This window comes from Trachemys scripta, chromosome 5 (assembly GCF_013100865.1).
Source record: "Trachemys scripta elegans isolate TJP31775 chromosome 5, CAS_Tse_1.0, whole genome shotgun sequence".
Taxonomy (NCBI): domain Eukaryota; kingdom Metazoa; phylum Chordata; order Testudines; family Emydidae; genus Trachemys; species Trachemys scripta.
In genome coordinates this window covers 18,711,237-18,725,069 of record NC_048302.1, presented here as the reverse complement: position 1 = coordinate 18,725,069, position 13,833 = coordinate 18,711,237, and the positions used below count along the sequence as shown (strand labels likewise).

General features: G+C 38.3%; 1 protein-coding gene across 20 annotated transcripts in view; it reads left to right on the top strand.

Moving 5' to 3' along the window:
- Positions 1-3,195, top strand: part of PDLIM5 (PDZ and LIM domain 5) — a 198,906-nt gene extending 195,711 nt beyond the window's left edge. For all 20 annotated transcript variants that reach the window (XM_034772224.1, XM_034772231.1, XM_034772225.1 and 17 more), the window contains 2 exons: positions 539-654; positions 1,602-3,195. In XM_034772224.1, the coding sequence (XP_034628115.1) occupies positions 539-654; positions 1,602-1,691 (206 nt within the window). In that variant the 3' untranslated portion in view covers positions 1,692-3,195. The remainder of the gene's footprint in view (positions 1-538; positions 655-1,601) is intronic.
- The last annotated feature ends 10,638 nt before the right edge of the window (positions 3,196-13,833 follow it).

The window sequence follows — 13,833 nt, the reverse complement described above, 5'->3', positions numbered from 1 at the left end:
AATACTGACCTTCCTATATTTTAAAATGTTGGTTAAATGCACATTCTATTATAATGAGCATACAACAGGATCCAAACTTAAGTGTGAGTGCTGTTGTATTGGAGTGTAGGTTAAAGTTGCTCATTTAAGAAGGAAATACACCTAGTGCCGAGGGCCAGCGTGAGGCCTATGCACCATGTAAAGTCTCAAAATAGGGATTGAGTGGGACTTAAGTAGTGCATAGACCTTGTTCTGGCCCTCTGCATGGGATGAATTTCACTCTTAACACACTATTGGACTTGAAGTGAAAACACAGAAGGAAGAAAAGAGAGATGAAGGAAAGATGGAGAAATAAAAAGGAAAGGGAGTGAGCATGAGCTGGTGAGAAGAAAGGGTATTTCATGTCTCTCAGGCCCCTATTTAGTTTATCCACCCCCTGAATGCTTTGTTCTGGAACTTGGCAGGTAATATAAACACAGTACCCCCTCCTGAAAAATAAAATGATTTCTAAAGGAAATTCTTGCATTTCCACTCATGCGTCATACTTTCTGGGGTACAGATTACTACGCCCTCTTCGGTACCATGTGCTATGGCTGTGAATTCCCCATTGAAGCTGGAGACAGGTTTCTTGAAGCCCTGGGCCACACCTGGCATGACACCTGCTTTGTGTGCTCGGTAAGTAAAATTATTCGGCATTTTAAACAAATCAGTGGCAGCAGTGCTTGTGCTAACCTGAGCAATGTGGGAGTAACAGCTACAATGTCACTTAATCCTCCTAACCCGAACAAAAAGTACTTTCACAGTTGTTTGGAAGGTGTGTTGCTATTGTGGTATTTTGGCACTCTTCGAGATCTTTTGGCCTGGATCATGGTCATGTGTACTAGGATTTAGCCCTTAATGTCGACCCTCCTTGAATATAGCATTAAAAGTCGATAAAGGAAGATGTCATATTTCTAAAATGGCAAGAGTATCGTTTGTGTTCAGTTTCATATATACAGGAGGTTTTTTAACTCAGATAGAGGAGTTTACAACTCACTGTTTTACTGCATTCTCCTGTAATAATACCCCCAGTATGTATCATCATGTATTGGCTAAAAATCGAATGCCTCTGTCTCAGTTTCTTTAATGTTCTGCTTTATACTGTGCTGATCATTTATATATTGAAATTTCTGCTTCAGTTAAGTTAACCTTTAGGAGTTTTATTCTTATTTGAACACTGTTACAAATAAACTTTGATGTCCCTTCTTTGTATTCCAAAGGTAAATGTACTGAGACAACATGACAAATGTATTGTAGCTGAAATGAAAGTATATCTCTATCATCTTTGCTTGTATTGCATGAACGGGAAAAGTAACAATAAGGATGGGATTTTTAAAAGTGCTCAGCATTGTTTTAATTCTGCTTTTACTGAAGTCAATCAGAAAGTTCCCATTGACTTAAATGGGAACAAGTTTAGACCAACACTGACACTTTTTTAAGGTCCTACCCAGAAAGCATGTTCCTAAGCAACGGATAATAATCCTTATTCCATGATTGTGTGCATCAATAACATGTCATTATTATTTCACATTCAGAATAATTCACAGAGTGATTTTTGTTTTTTTTCCCCAATCCTATTTCAGGTATGTTGTGACAGTTTGGAGGGTCAGACGTTCTTCTCCAAAAAAGATAAGCCACTGTGCAAGAAGCATGCTCACTCAGTGAATTTCTGAAGCTTAGGCCACATATAGTTAACAAACATAAGGAATGGAGAAGGTTGAATTTCATTATATGTCCATTTTCAGTAGGCTAATAAAATATTTATATAAGATTTTAGGAAATGGAAGAGAAACGTGGGAACTTTGGGCTTTTTACATATGAATGTTGAGAGTATTTATCAGTGAACATTTTTGAATCAGTAAAAAGAGAAGGAGGGTGATCTGTATACCAAGAGTAAATTATTGAGTGTAAAAATACACACCTCACAGCATATTACTGTATTGATCTCATGATTTTTTATGGCCAAAGTTATATTTGTTTCAATATCAAAAATGAGGCTTACAGATTTAGAGACCCGATAAAATTAAACTTGCTTTTGCTGGTATTCAGGGGAAAAATGGGTGGGGGGAGGGAGGCGGGGTTGCATGCATATACACACACACACACACACACACACACACACATTTTATAGGAATGAATTTTTTTTTAAGGAATGCAATCAAAGATGAGAATTGGGGTATTTGTGTCATAAGTAATGAATGAAATCTTTGCTGTGATAACCATATTCTGTAAGCCAAGGCTACGTTTATATGGAGTTTTTGTCTTTGGTAATCAAGTCTTGAGCAGATCTGCAAAGGGCATCGCAGAGATTTTTACATGGCCACCAAATGGTGGAATTGCTTCTCTGCTAGAAAATAGGTATCTAAAAGATGCCCTTTGAGCCACTAGAGAAAACACATGGGACACTACTCTTCAAAATGTTACATACCACCAAAATGCTAGCCAACAAGTCAGGGTGTGAAATTGCATCTGAGGGTACTCAATAGTACTACACTCCAGTAGTTTGGAGGCAATGTTTTAAAGCAGCTTAAAATATTGACAGTTTTCTAGATATTGGTGGGTTGGACTAAAACACCAGAGGGGGAAGCAGACTGGGCAATTTTTAAGGCTCAGAAAATAATTTTAGTAGGACTGATACTGCTTTTGAAACAACTAGAATCTGGAGAGCTGGGGCTCAAATAAATACTTCCAGTGACAATACTGTACACAGCACATGTTTGGGAAGAGGATGGATATGGACAGGTTTAAAATGTACTGTAGTTTCTGCAGGTGAAAGTCTATATTTTAGAGGAGGAGAGATGAAAAACTTCAATAGATTTCCCCCACACACACACACCCCCAGTTGGAATTATACTACAGTTAACTCACATTAAACATTTATTGTAGTGATTCTTCTTAACCACCCACCGACCCATCCCCCTTTGTGGACGAGGATTTGGAATTTCCCAGTTGCTAAGAAATTCTAGACCCACAGTCTGGAAGGGGCTAACACTGCTGCGTTATGCAGCAGTTTTATCCTTTAATTTGTGCTTTGTCTATTTGTATTATAAACACACACGCACACATGCTTCTAACCTAAAGTCACTGTTAAGTAATTAATATTAAATGGTGAAAACAAGTTATATAAACAAGCACACACAAAAAGGAACTATATAACTATTAATGTTTTTAATAGGTGAGATTCTAGTAGGGCACTTTATATCTCTCACTGAATATTTATTATTTTGGTTAGGAATATTCCATATTGGTATCTTTTTGATTTCACTTTTAAGGAAACCTTGCTTATTTACTTCCAGAATTTTTAGGTGTCTTTTTTGGCGGGGAGGGGGTGGCTACAGGCTTGATGTAGTTCAACTGGGAACTTTACAACTTCCAAAAGTATTTTTCATGTGGGATATCCTCAACAAACAGTGTTCTGCTTTTGAGCAAAGGTTAGAATTGTCTAGGGTCAATCCTGCCTTCTAGAACATAGCAGATGTACCAGAAACTACATTATAACTTAGAAAATCAGCAACTGTGCTTTTTACGTGCATGCTCTAAGTGATTTCTCAAAATATGCCTCTTGGAGGGCAGGACTGAATTTAAATGTTTTGAGGTGAAAGTGGGTTTAGGGATGCATATTTGAACCATGATGGCAGACTTTTCCAAGTTCAGTTACATCAAGCATACAGCTTTATCTGTAAATATAATAATGAACGCTTAATAGAACATTATCACAATTTTAAAGGTAATTGCTGGGTAATGGGTGCAATATGTGTTGATCCATTCAGTAGTCTTTACCTGCTGTGTTTGCTGAAATAATAGCGTTTTCTATTCATATGAATGGCTTTGCAAACAGCAGTAAAGTAAAAATACTTTCACAGATTATAATTTCTCAAACCTCTGTGGTTTTTGCCTTGTTTTGTTTTAAAAAAAAATAGTTAAAGAAACCTGGTGATTTGCTTGCTTGCTTTCTTTATGATGCTTTGGCTTCTACTTTTGACTTCACATTTGCAAATTTCATAAGACAAAACTCTGTTCCTCTGACCAGTTTTGATTCTAAATAAAAATGTATGAAAAGCAGAGTCTGCAAAGCAGTATCATGATGTACACGTATTAATAAACAGCTTTGGAGTTATATCTATTTTGATGGGTTGTTGTTGTTTTTTGTCTTCGGATATTTTTTAAGGTCACAAGAGAAGCAGAAATGTAGCTCAGAACAATATCACTTACCCTATTCCTATTCATTGAGCATTCTTCATTTCAAAATACTGGCCAGAGTAAAATATTTTGCAGTGTATTTGCAAGTGTGTTTGGCATTTTTCCCTGGGTTGAGGCTTTTCATAGCAATACTATCTCCCATGACGAGCATTATCTGATACTGTATTTAGCCTTGGTACAAAGCATTCTCTGCTTTCACGTAGGGATACTTAACCATCTACTGTAACATGGTCAATTACTTCATGATAAAGTAGCCTCATAAGATTCTCATGAGCTGCATATCTCTTAAATAGGCAAATGCACTGTTGTTTTCTGTCTTTATTTGTACAAACAGAAAAAAATACTGCACATGGCTATATAAAATTTAGATGCAGCTTTACAGGAATTGTGTCTCTGCTGCAGTGTTTAGGCTATGAATAAGACAAATGCAAGTCTATTTGCAAACAGTATATTAAACTCCAGAAGCCAAACTCTTAAAGGCATCAAGTCTAAATTTGACATTTTAATGGGAGAGGTTTGGTTTGTATCAATCACAACATCGTTTAACATTAAAATGCACCGACAAAAATAAGAGATCTGTCATTCATTCATTAAGAAACTGTAATCTAGTGTAAGATTTATAGGCTAAAAACTCAACAGTGTGTTTTCACAATAAATCCCCTTTCACAGCTCAACCCAGAACAAGTCTCTCTGTCACTCAAAACGTTTGCCGATCAAAATGCCCTGTATAAGATCTTCAAAGGTTTTCTCACAAAATTGCATATAAATCCTTTTACCAGCAAAAGCTTAGTATAGGTTTGTGTTTTACTTTCTTGGGGCATTGGTTAATTTCTTGTGCTCAGACAAGATCTTGGTTATATCAGAAACACGTAGGGCCTAATTTATTATTAGCAGTCTGGTGTTAATTAGGGGGAATTACCAGAAATAGTTTGCTTGATGGAAATTTATTATAGGATCACACTTTACTGATGGCAAAATAGGAGTCACTGAAAGAATGCAGCTCCTACTCATAACCAACTAATTAATAAGGTGCCAAAATTCCTCTGAGAAGGGTTTGGTCCTAACTATGGGAACTTAACAGGGCAAATGGTTCCTATGCAGTATTTAAAATTTAAAAGGGGGAAAGAGGGAGGAGGAGAAATTGCTGCCCAGCAGAAATCTCAAAAGTGGCAAGGCTTTTACTTGCACTTATAAATGAAAGCATTTAACTCAGTTCCTAGGCTTATTAGAACACTTTTATGCAGACACAAAAACAGCTGCAAATTTACTATCTTATTTGGTGTTCTGAACTTGATTTTCAGTTTTCCTTGTGTATATCTTACATTATGGCTGTGCTTTATGAATAGGACTTTAGAAGTAACAGACTATTGTACTGAATTTTATTCCCATTTAGAAAAACTCCATTTTTTATGTAATTGCTTAAAAAGTAAAGCTCAGCGTAAGTGGCAGATTTATATTAATGATTGCTACATAAGGTACGGCTTCTACACTTAATACACTTAAATGTACGGCATATGAGGCAGTTTGGGAATAGAAAAGCACTGTCAGTTATTAGCAAGGACCGTGTGGTTCAGTGGAAGGCCCATTCAAGGAATAAGTTTTCTTTGCATCTGACCAGAATACTATAATGCAGTGGAGTGCAACCAAAACCTTGCTTACTCTGTTATAAACTAAAGAATAAAAAATCACGATGGAATAAAAAAATAGTAGCTGGCTGGTCTGGAAAAATATTCTGGGTGAGATTTTTGAAGTGCCAAAGGGATTTAGGAGCACAAGTTCCATTGCAAATCATTAGAACTTATGCTCCAGATGGCTTAGGAACTTAGAAGAGTTACACCTTTTATCTTGTGTGTTTTAAAAGACTTCTGCTGTATTATGAAACCAAGCACTGTGTTTTGAGTTGCTTTCACACTTTCCAAACACATAGGTTTTTTTTTAAACACACTCACCTGTACTTTACCTTTCCTACCTATTAGAAAGCACCATTGTTTTTTTTTTATTTGCTTAAAATACTTCAGTAAAAGATAATCCCATCAGGTGTGTCTTTATTTTTCTTCCCAGTACACCAATGAACTGTCAAATGTTCCTTTGGTAAATATAAATCTGAACTGAGCTTTGGTGAGTCATTCATCAGAATGTCATGTTTTTCCTGCCTTGAAGTTTCCATTATTTGATTCAGCTCTTTGAACATAAATGGACATTACCTTACCTCCCACGTGAAGTCCTGTGTCCTCTTGAAGTATATCAGGCAACAGGAGAGCAAAACTATGTGTTGGGTCAAATTTATTTACAATTTTCGTGCAAGCGCAGTGAAGCAAATCACTTATGTAAATCACAAGTAACTCCATTGTAGTCACACTGGTTTTATTTACATGTGTAGCCATTAAGTGTGATCAGAAGTAGGCCCTTTTGTCTGGATCTCCAGCTGATGTAAATCTGCGTATTCCCATTTAAGTAAATGGAGAGATGCCAGTTTATACTTGCTGAGGATCTGGCCCATTGTCTTTAACAAGATGTATACTAACAAATGAATTTGCTTAATGAAATGAAATCATTTTAAGACTAGGTGACAAAATACAAATAACTGAGCACCATGACACTTCGAGCTCCTTCCATTGTCATTTAAAAGATACAAGATTTTTCATACAGCATATTTCATCTCCTGAAGCTTTGATTTTTTTATGTCTGTAGGCAAGCTCTAAAATAATATAAATGAGCAGACAGCTTAGGTTAATTGTGAAAGCTTGTACATATCTGATATTTAATATAGCTAGTGTAGCTGTTTTGGGGATACTGATTCAGTGACATTTATCTTCAGTATCATATTCACAACCAGGTAAGTACGTAGCATTTGTTTTATCATGTAGTTGAGTCAATAGTCTGTGAAAATCAAACAGGTGATCAAGTATTAATTAAAATTAACCTATGTACGAAAGGTAATTTTCAGTATTTATAATCTGACTTGCAATACTTACTGTGACTTGATTCACTTACTTCATCGCACATTCAGCCTCCGCTGGTTGTTTCTTTTCAAAACCTACTGCTAATGTATGTAAACTCATCAACTGTACACCTTTGAGGGTAGGTGGAGAAACTGTTTAGATATCTGCAAATGAAATTGCTTTTTTAAACATTATTTGAAATTCACTGACATTTTTCAAGATGTACACGTGCGAACAGTTCCACAAATGATGCATAAGACAGGTATTGGAGTGATGTTGGTCAGAAAACACACTGCAATAGTTCCATCCTCTCTTACTGGATGTAAAGAACAAACTGGAGTTCTAAGGAACGGTGCTTTATTGTTAGAGGGCCTGTTAGTCTTTCTAGGTTCTTATAATGCACCCATCACTGCCTGAGAAGCAGGTTGATCTAGAACAGTGGTTCCCAAACTTTAACAATCTGTGAACCCCTTTCACTAAAATGTTGTGTCTCACGAACCCCCTCTTAAAAATGAATATTTCCAGGAATTTTCTCCTTTACCTGAGTTTAAATTATAAAAGCAGTGATCTTGGAAATATAATTTGTTTTTATGACATGCTTATTACACACTATTTATTATTAATTATTACTTATCATTATAGTATTTTTACTACATTATGAAAACGGCAACACTCTTCCAAGATCTCACTTTCGTAGCTTGTATCACTTTGAATAAGCCTGTTATAAGTCAAGGCTCCTATGTTTCATCAAGGAGTATCAGATGTGAAACAGCATGAAGGTATTTAAGAAGCCAACTCAGAGTTCCTCCTACACAAGCATTCAGGTCTTGAGCAGTCCAGGCAAACAACGCACGTTACAACAAAGCTTAAACTTGTTCTTCATAATAATTTTAAAAACAATACTAGCTGCCTATTTAATTTTAAAAACAGCAAAAAATATCCACCTCCCTTTCCATTTCTTATAATGAGTCTTGAATTTTAAATCTCTTCATGGTGGTAGAGACGCTTGCTTTGATCTGCTGAGCTCTTGGAAGTCCAGGGGCTCCAGGCTACTGGCCCCATGCTGCCCCGGGTTTCTAGGGACAGCTCTGTCCGCCATTAGGGATTTTTTTCCCGAGAACCCCCTGTAACATTTCGCGAACCCCAGTTTGGGAACCACTGATCTAGAAGCTAAAGCACAAATTTTGGAGCCAGGAGTGCCTGAGTTCTAATCCTAGTTTTGCCACCATCTTGCTGTGTGGCCTTAGAGAAGACACTTTCCCTTGCTGTTTTGCCATTTATTTACAGTGGTGGTCATTTTAAAAAAGTGAATCTGTCCTCCCAGTCACCGTATACGTGAGATATCCATCATTTTCTAAATGGGGCAATACTGCAATGTCTCAGATACCGCTCTAGGGTAAATGCTGACATTTCCTATTTGCATAAGCTTTACCTATTTTACAGGGGAGTTGTGCAAATTAGTTGAAATTTAGAAAGGGATTTGAACAATCCAAGTGCTGTATGTATGCTGTGTATATTTTCTCAGGGCGTGACTCTCTGCCAGTCAATAGAGAATTATTTGGTCGCTCTGACCACTTGTATTTGGGGAAGGAACTATGCAAAATTCCCTCTCCAGAAGCCACAGGCATGCTTCTGTAAATCAGAAGTAACTCCTCCAAGGTGAATGGCAGTAAACTGATGCAAGTCAAATTGCAATCTGTCTGCAAATCACAAGCATCCTTACATTACTGATGCTTTCCCTCATTTCTAGCTCATATGCTATTTTTCTGCTTTTACTGAAGGCCCTTTGTGTGTTGGTACTAAACTCATCAGTTGCTGATGCAGCTGTATTTCTTGACTATACCCTGGGGATACTCCCCAAAGACCGGTAACATCACATGCTTTTGTCTGAGGCTACTTAATATTGCAAAACCTGCAGAGCCCTTGATGGGGACCCATATCAATGGCTTCACTTTCCAGAATATTATGAGACTCTAATAAGCAATTGCATTTTGTAATTCATATTTTTCTGCTTAATGACAATTATGGTCGTGACTTGTATTCTACCATAAAGAAACTAGCTCCCTGATTAGACAATGCTCTGGTACCATATGCTCTAGAGTCACCACCATTAAACATACAAAGGCATACTTTGCGGAAAAATAGGTATAATATCAGGCAACACAACTTTTCAAATTATGCTATGTAATGTATTCTATAGACAATCGTATACAATGTATTAATGTGTGGGTAGGGTATGGATATGTTACTCTTTGGAATACTGCTGCTTATACGATAGTGAAATTAAATCCATGCATGCTGTGTCTTGTGCCCAGAAATCACAGGCAGGGTTAAATTGTGATAAAAGCCCATAACCACCATTAGCAATCACACCTGCTTCCTGCACTTAAGGTATTAACCCTTTTTTACATTATACAATCTGTATTGTAAAATATATATGGGCATATGCTATAGCTTATGAAAATTTTTGGCTTTTATATCTTTATATATTATAATGTATTATAATGAGTTGATATATTGGGACACGGTGTGTTACTTAGAAACGTAAAGGCTGGATTCAATTACATTTGTTTTTTTAAAAGTTTCGAAATATAGAGGTTTTATAACAAGTCAGCCCAAATGATTTGAAAACTGCTACAATCAATTAAGAGGGCAGCTTCTACAGTGTCCAGAATTTACCAATCTTGCAGAAAGAGAATTTTGTAAATCAACAAAGTAGTGGCCATTAAGAAAGCAGGGTTTGCTCTCAGTGGCCACAGAGTAAATTTCCCTGTATTTAGGACTGGAAATAGCTACACTAGTTCAGATACAATTGTGTGGTGACCGGGGTATGTGTTGATTTTTCACTATTATTATTTTTTTTATGGCAGTAACTCTTTTTTAAGGCAGTTGGGAGGTTTTGCTTGTATGCAAGACATCACACAATTTGATTGTGTAGAAAGGGTTATAGGTCTGGTTTCTTCACACAGATCTCTCCCATAGTCATTGCCTCCCAAGAGTATATTAAGGCTAAACAAAGGCCAGATCTACCAAATTCTCAAATTTCACCCTATCCTCCTGATGTATACTGCTTCTCAATGCAGGGTCCGAGCCAGCTCTTAAGGAAGTAAATGGGAGTCTTTCCACTGGATTTAACATGGGGCTGGGTTGAGGACCATCACACATTTCTTTCTGGAGAGTCTTCCTCTCTGTTACCATATATGGAGTCTAGTCTTGTCTTCTCACTGCTGAGATATTGATCTTCCTCACAAAGGAGACAACCCAATGAGTCCAGTCCATCCCAGCAACTGACCATTTTGCAACAACTAGTTACTGCTGTGCCCTGACTCATGAAATTCAGCACTCGCTTCCTTTCACTCGACAGCCCCAGTCACTTGTGTCCAATGATCCTGCCCCTACAACCACTGCAAAAAATTTCTATTGTTCAAGACACTTTTAGTCATTTGAGTTTATGGAAGTTAAAGGCAAATCACTGCTGAATCCCAAGAATGTATGAAACTATTCTATCAATGAGTCTATTGATCAATATGGCAACAAATCTCCCACCAATATCCTCCATCTTAACATCATCAGTGTGAATGATTCCTGTGGAGGGTATGAAAAATGGAGCACAAGTTGGTGCTTCACAACCTTCCTCATACAACTGTTACCATAACTGTATTCTTGCTAGTCCATCCCTGACACCATCCAGAAACAATCTAATTTGTGACAAACTGTGCATTGCTTTGTGAGATGGACAGACTCACTTCCCCTTATGATTAAACCCAGTTGGGGGTCTAGTAAAAATCCTACTGAAGTCAGTGGAAAGATTCTCATTGAGTTAAATGGACTTTGGATCAGGCCTTCAGTCTTGGTTTTCCCAGCACTAGCCACTGCTCTTATTTCCTTTTTCCCCCTACCCCAAATCACTGCCTGTCTTATTGTCAGAAATGCTCTAAAGCCTGGCTGCATATTTAAATGTCATAAGGAAATGCAAGCAACAAAAGGAGTGACTTGAAATGAAGGAATGGATTTTTTTAAGCATTATGGGCTGGATTCTCTTTTGCCAAGATTCACTTGGCACAGGAGTGGATGGGTCTGACCTGCTAGGGAAACAAGATTTCTCCGACTTGCTCAGCTGCTCTGTGACAGCTGGCAGTAATATGGATTCCATCATGTGACATGATCACATGTCACTGTGAGACCCTAGCCTTCATTCTTTCTGGGCTGGCCCATATGTACACAGGAAGGTTTGCAAGTAAACAGAGCCGTTTACTGTTCATTGATTCTGAAGCACCCTTAATGGTTTCCACTTAATATGTTTACATCAGTAATACAAGTTTATATCTTCTTCTAACTCCAGACATAGAAATAATATATGCAAACAAATAAGATGAATACACTCAATAGATTATAAGCTTTATAATGATACCTTAAAAGAGACCCTTTGTGTAAAGCATATTCCAGTTACATCATATTCACATTTATAAGCATATTTTCATAAAGCATATGGAGTGCAACATCACAGAGTGATTGGAGAGGTAGGAGGAGAACCCAGAGGAGACAGTGTCACAGAAGCCAAGAAGGTAAAATTTCAAGAACAGCAGCATGGTAAACTGTTAAAGGATCCTGACAGGTGAAGAAGGAGGATGGTGTATTGGATCTGACCTTTGGCTAGGAAAATATTATTAAAGACTTTGACAATGGTTTCAGTGGGACATAAGGGTTGAAAGCAGTATTGGAGAGGAGGGTCCAGGATGGAACCGAAGGAAGGGGAGCTCTAGACAGCAACTGTAAACAGTTTGTTTAATGAGATTAGAGATGAAAGGGAGATGGAGCAGTAGTTAGAGGCAAATGGGGTCAAGGGATGTTGTTTCTTTAAGATGGGAGAGACTAAAGCATGCTGGTAATGTGATGGGAAAAAAAGCCAGAGGAGAGTGGGAACAAGGCTGATCAGGGGATGGGATGGGGTCACTGAGGCAAGTGGAGGAGTTAGAGGAGGACAGCAGGCAAGAAACTTCCTTGTCTGTGACAAGGGAAGCCGAGGAGAAAGGTCATGGTATATTTTGTCAAATTTCTTTTGAAAGAAATTGCAAGATATTGTGCAGATACAGAAGTGGAGGCAGGATTTGAGGAGTGAGCCAAAGGTGATGAAAAGGGGGCTGAGATTGTGGGCATGGGATTCAATTAAGTTGGAGAAGCAGCATTATTGAGCTAGGAGGATGGCAGAACTAAAGGAGGAGAGAACAAATTTGTGGTGGAGGAAGTCAGCCCAGTCTCAGGATTTCCACCAGAGATGTTTTGTAGCATGAGAGCAGGTATGGAGGAGGAAGTGGATGTTGAGGTTGGCTGGGCTGACCTTGGTATGGAAAGTAGGGGCAAAAGAGTAAAGGATGGAAGAGAGTGAAGCATGGAATCAGTAACCATATCCATGGAAGAAAAGGAAGCGAGGGCTGAAAGCAGATGAGAAGTCATCAGTGCTGATGGACTGGAACTTTTAAGTGTCCCCACAGTTTGTCATACATACAAACATATAGCTAATAGATCGTCTACATGCTTGCCAGTCAGCAATGTTTTGCTGTTGGAGGTGCAGCCCAGAACTCGCAGACCTGAGAGGGGGAGGGCAGAGATGGCTTTTTTCCACCTTTGTGCCCTCCTGAGTCTGGGCTATTTCAGGCACCGAATCTAAGTTACAGCTGCCCATCCTGCGCTGCCTATGAATAGCAGTGCTTCCCAGAATCCTCATAGTGTTTTATGCATCCCCAGCACACTCCTTCCTGCCCGTGGTGTAACCGCTGTGCTAGGGCTTGTGTAGAGTAGCTTGTGATTGTTATAAACAGTACCTGCACTGGAGAAATACTCCCTCATCTGCTAGGGTCCTGTACAACACCACAGCAGAATACAGGGGTTCTAATGAGGGAGAAAATCTCACCCATGATTTTTAAATTGAGATTTTTACCTGTTGTCATATGCAAATATTTGGGGCTATTTTATTTTTATGCTGTGCTAAAGAACTAAAGCTGTAATGTTTTTTAAATGCAATGCAATGGCACAGCAAACTCTTGCGCAACATAGCATAGTCTAGTAGGAGTGTGATCTAGCTGCTCTGGGAGTTGATGAATTTCTAAAAGCTTGTTGCCATGGCTGAATGTTAAACAAATCCACAGCTTGTTCTGGGATGTGGGTTATATACTTCATCCAGCACTACCCTATTGCATACATTTCATATGCTCCTTCGTGACAGCCAGAGATGAATAATTGCTTCAAGATCCATAGACCTACTCTCCAGTTTGATGCATGCATTGTCATTTTGTTATAATGCTGAATTTGTTTTGGAATTCTTATCCATCTGGAATAGTTCTCTGTTCTCTGAAGTGCTACCAGCTACAGCAATATTTACAGCTTTGTAGCACAGGGAGTACAAAACGCGAACAACTGCGTTTTGTCTACCGAAATTCCCCCTGATTTTCAGCTGGAATACAGTATTGTTCACTTGCTGTCCAAAACTGTTGTGTCAAAATGCTGTGTGCTGCTAGACGGCAGCTGAGTCTCACCCCAGAGGTGGCTGCATTGATCAGGACATGTGGGAGAGTGAAATACAGAAGGGATGGATTTTAAATCACAAGGCCACAAATTTATTAATTTGTAATTCCCCTCTCCCTCCCCCTGAAAAAAATACCATGCATTTATATAG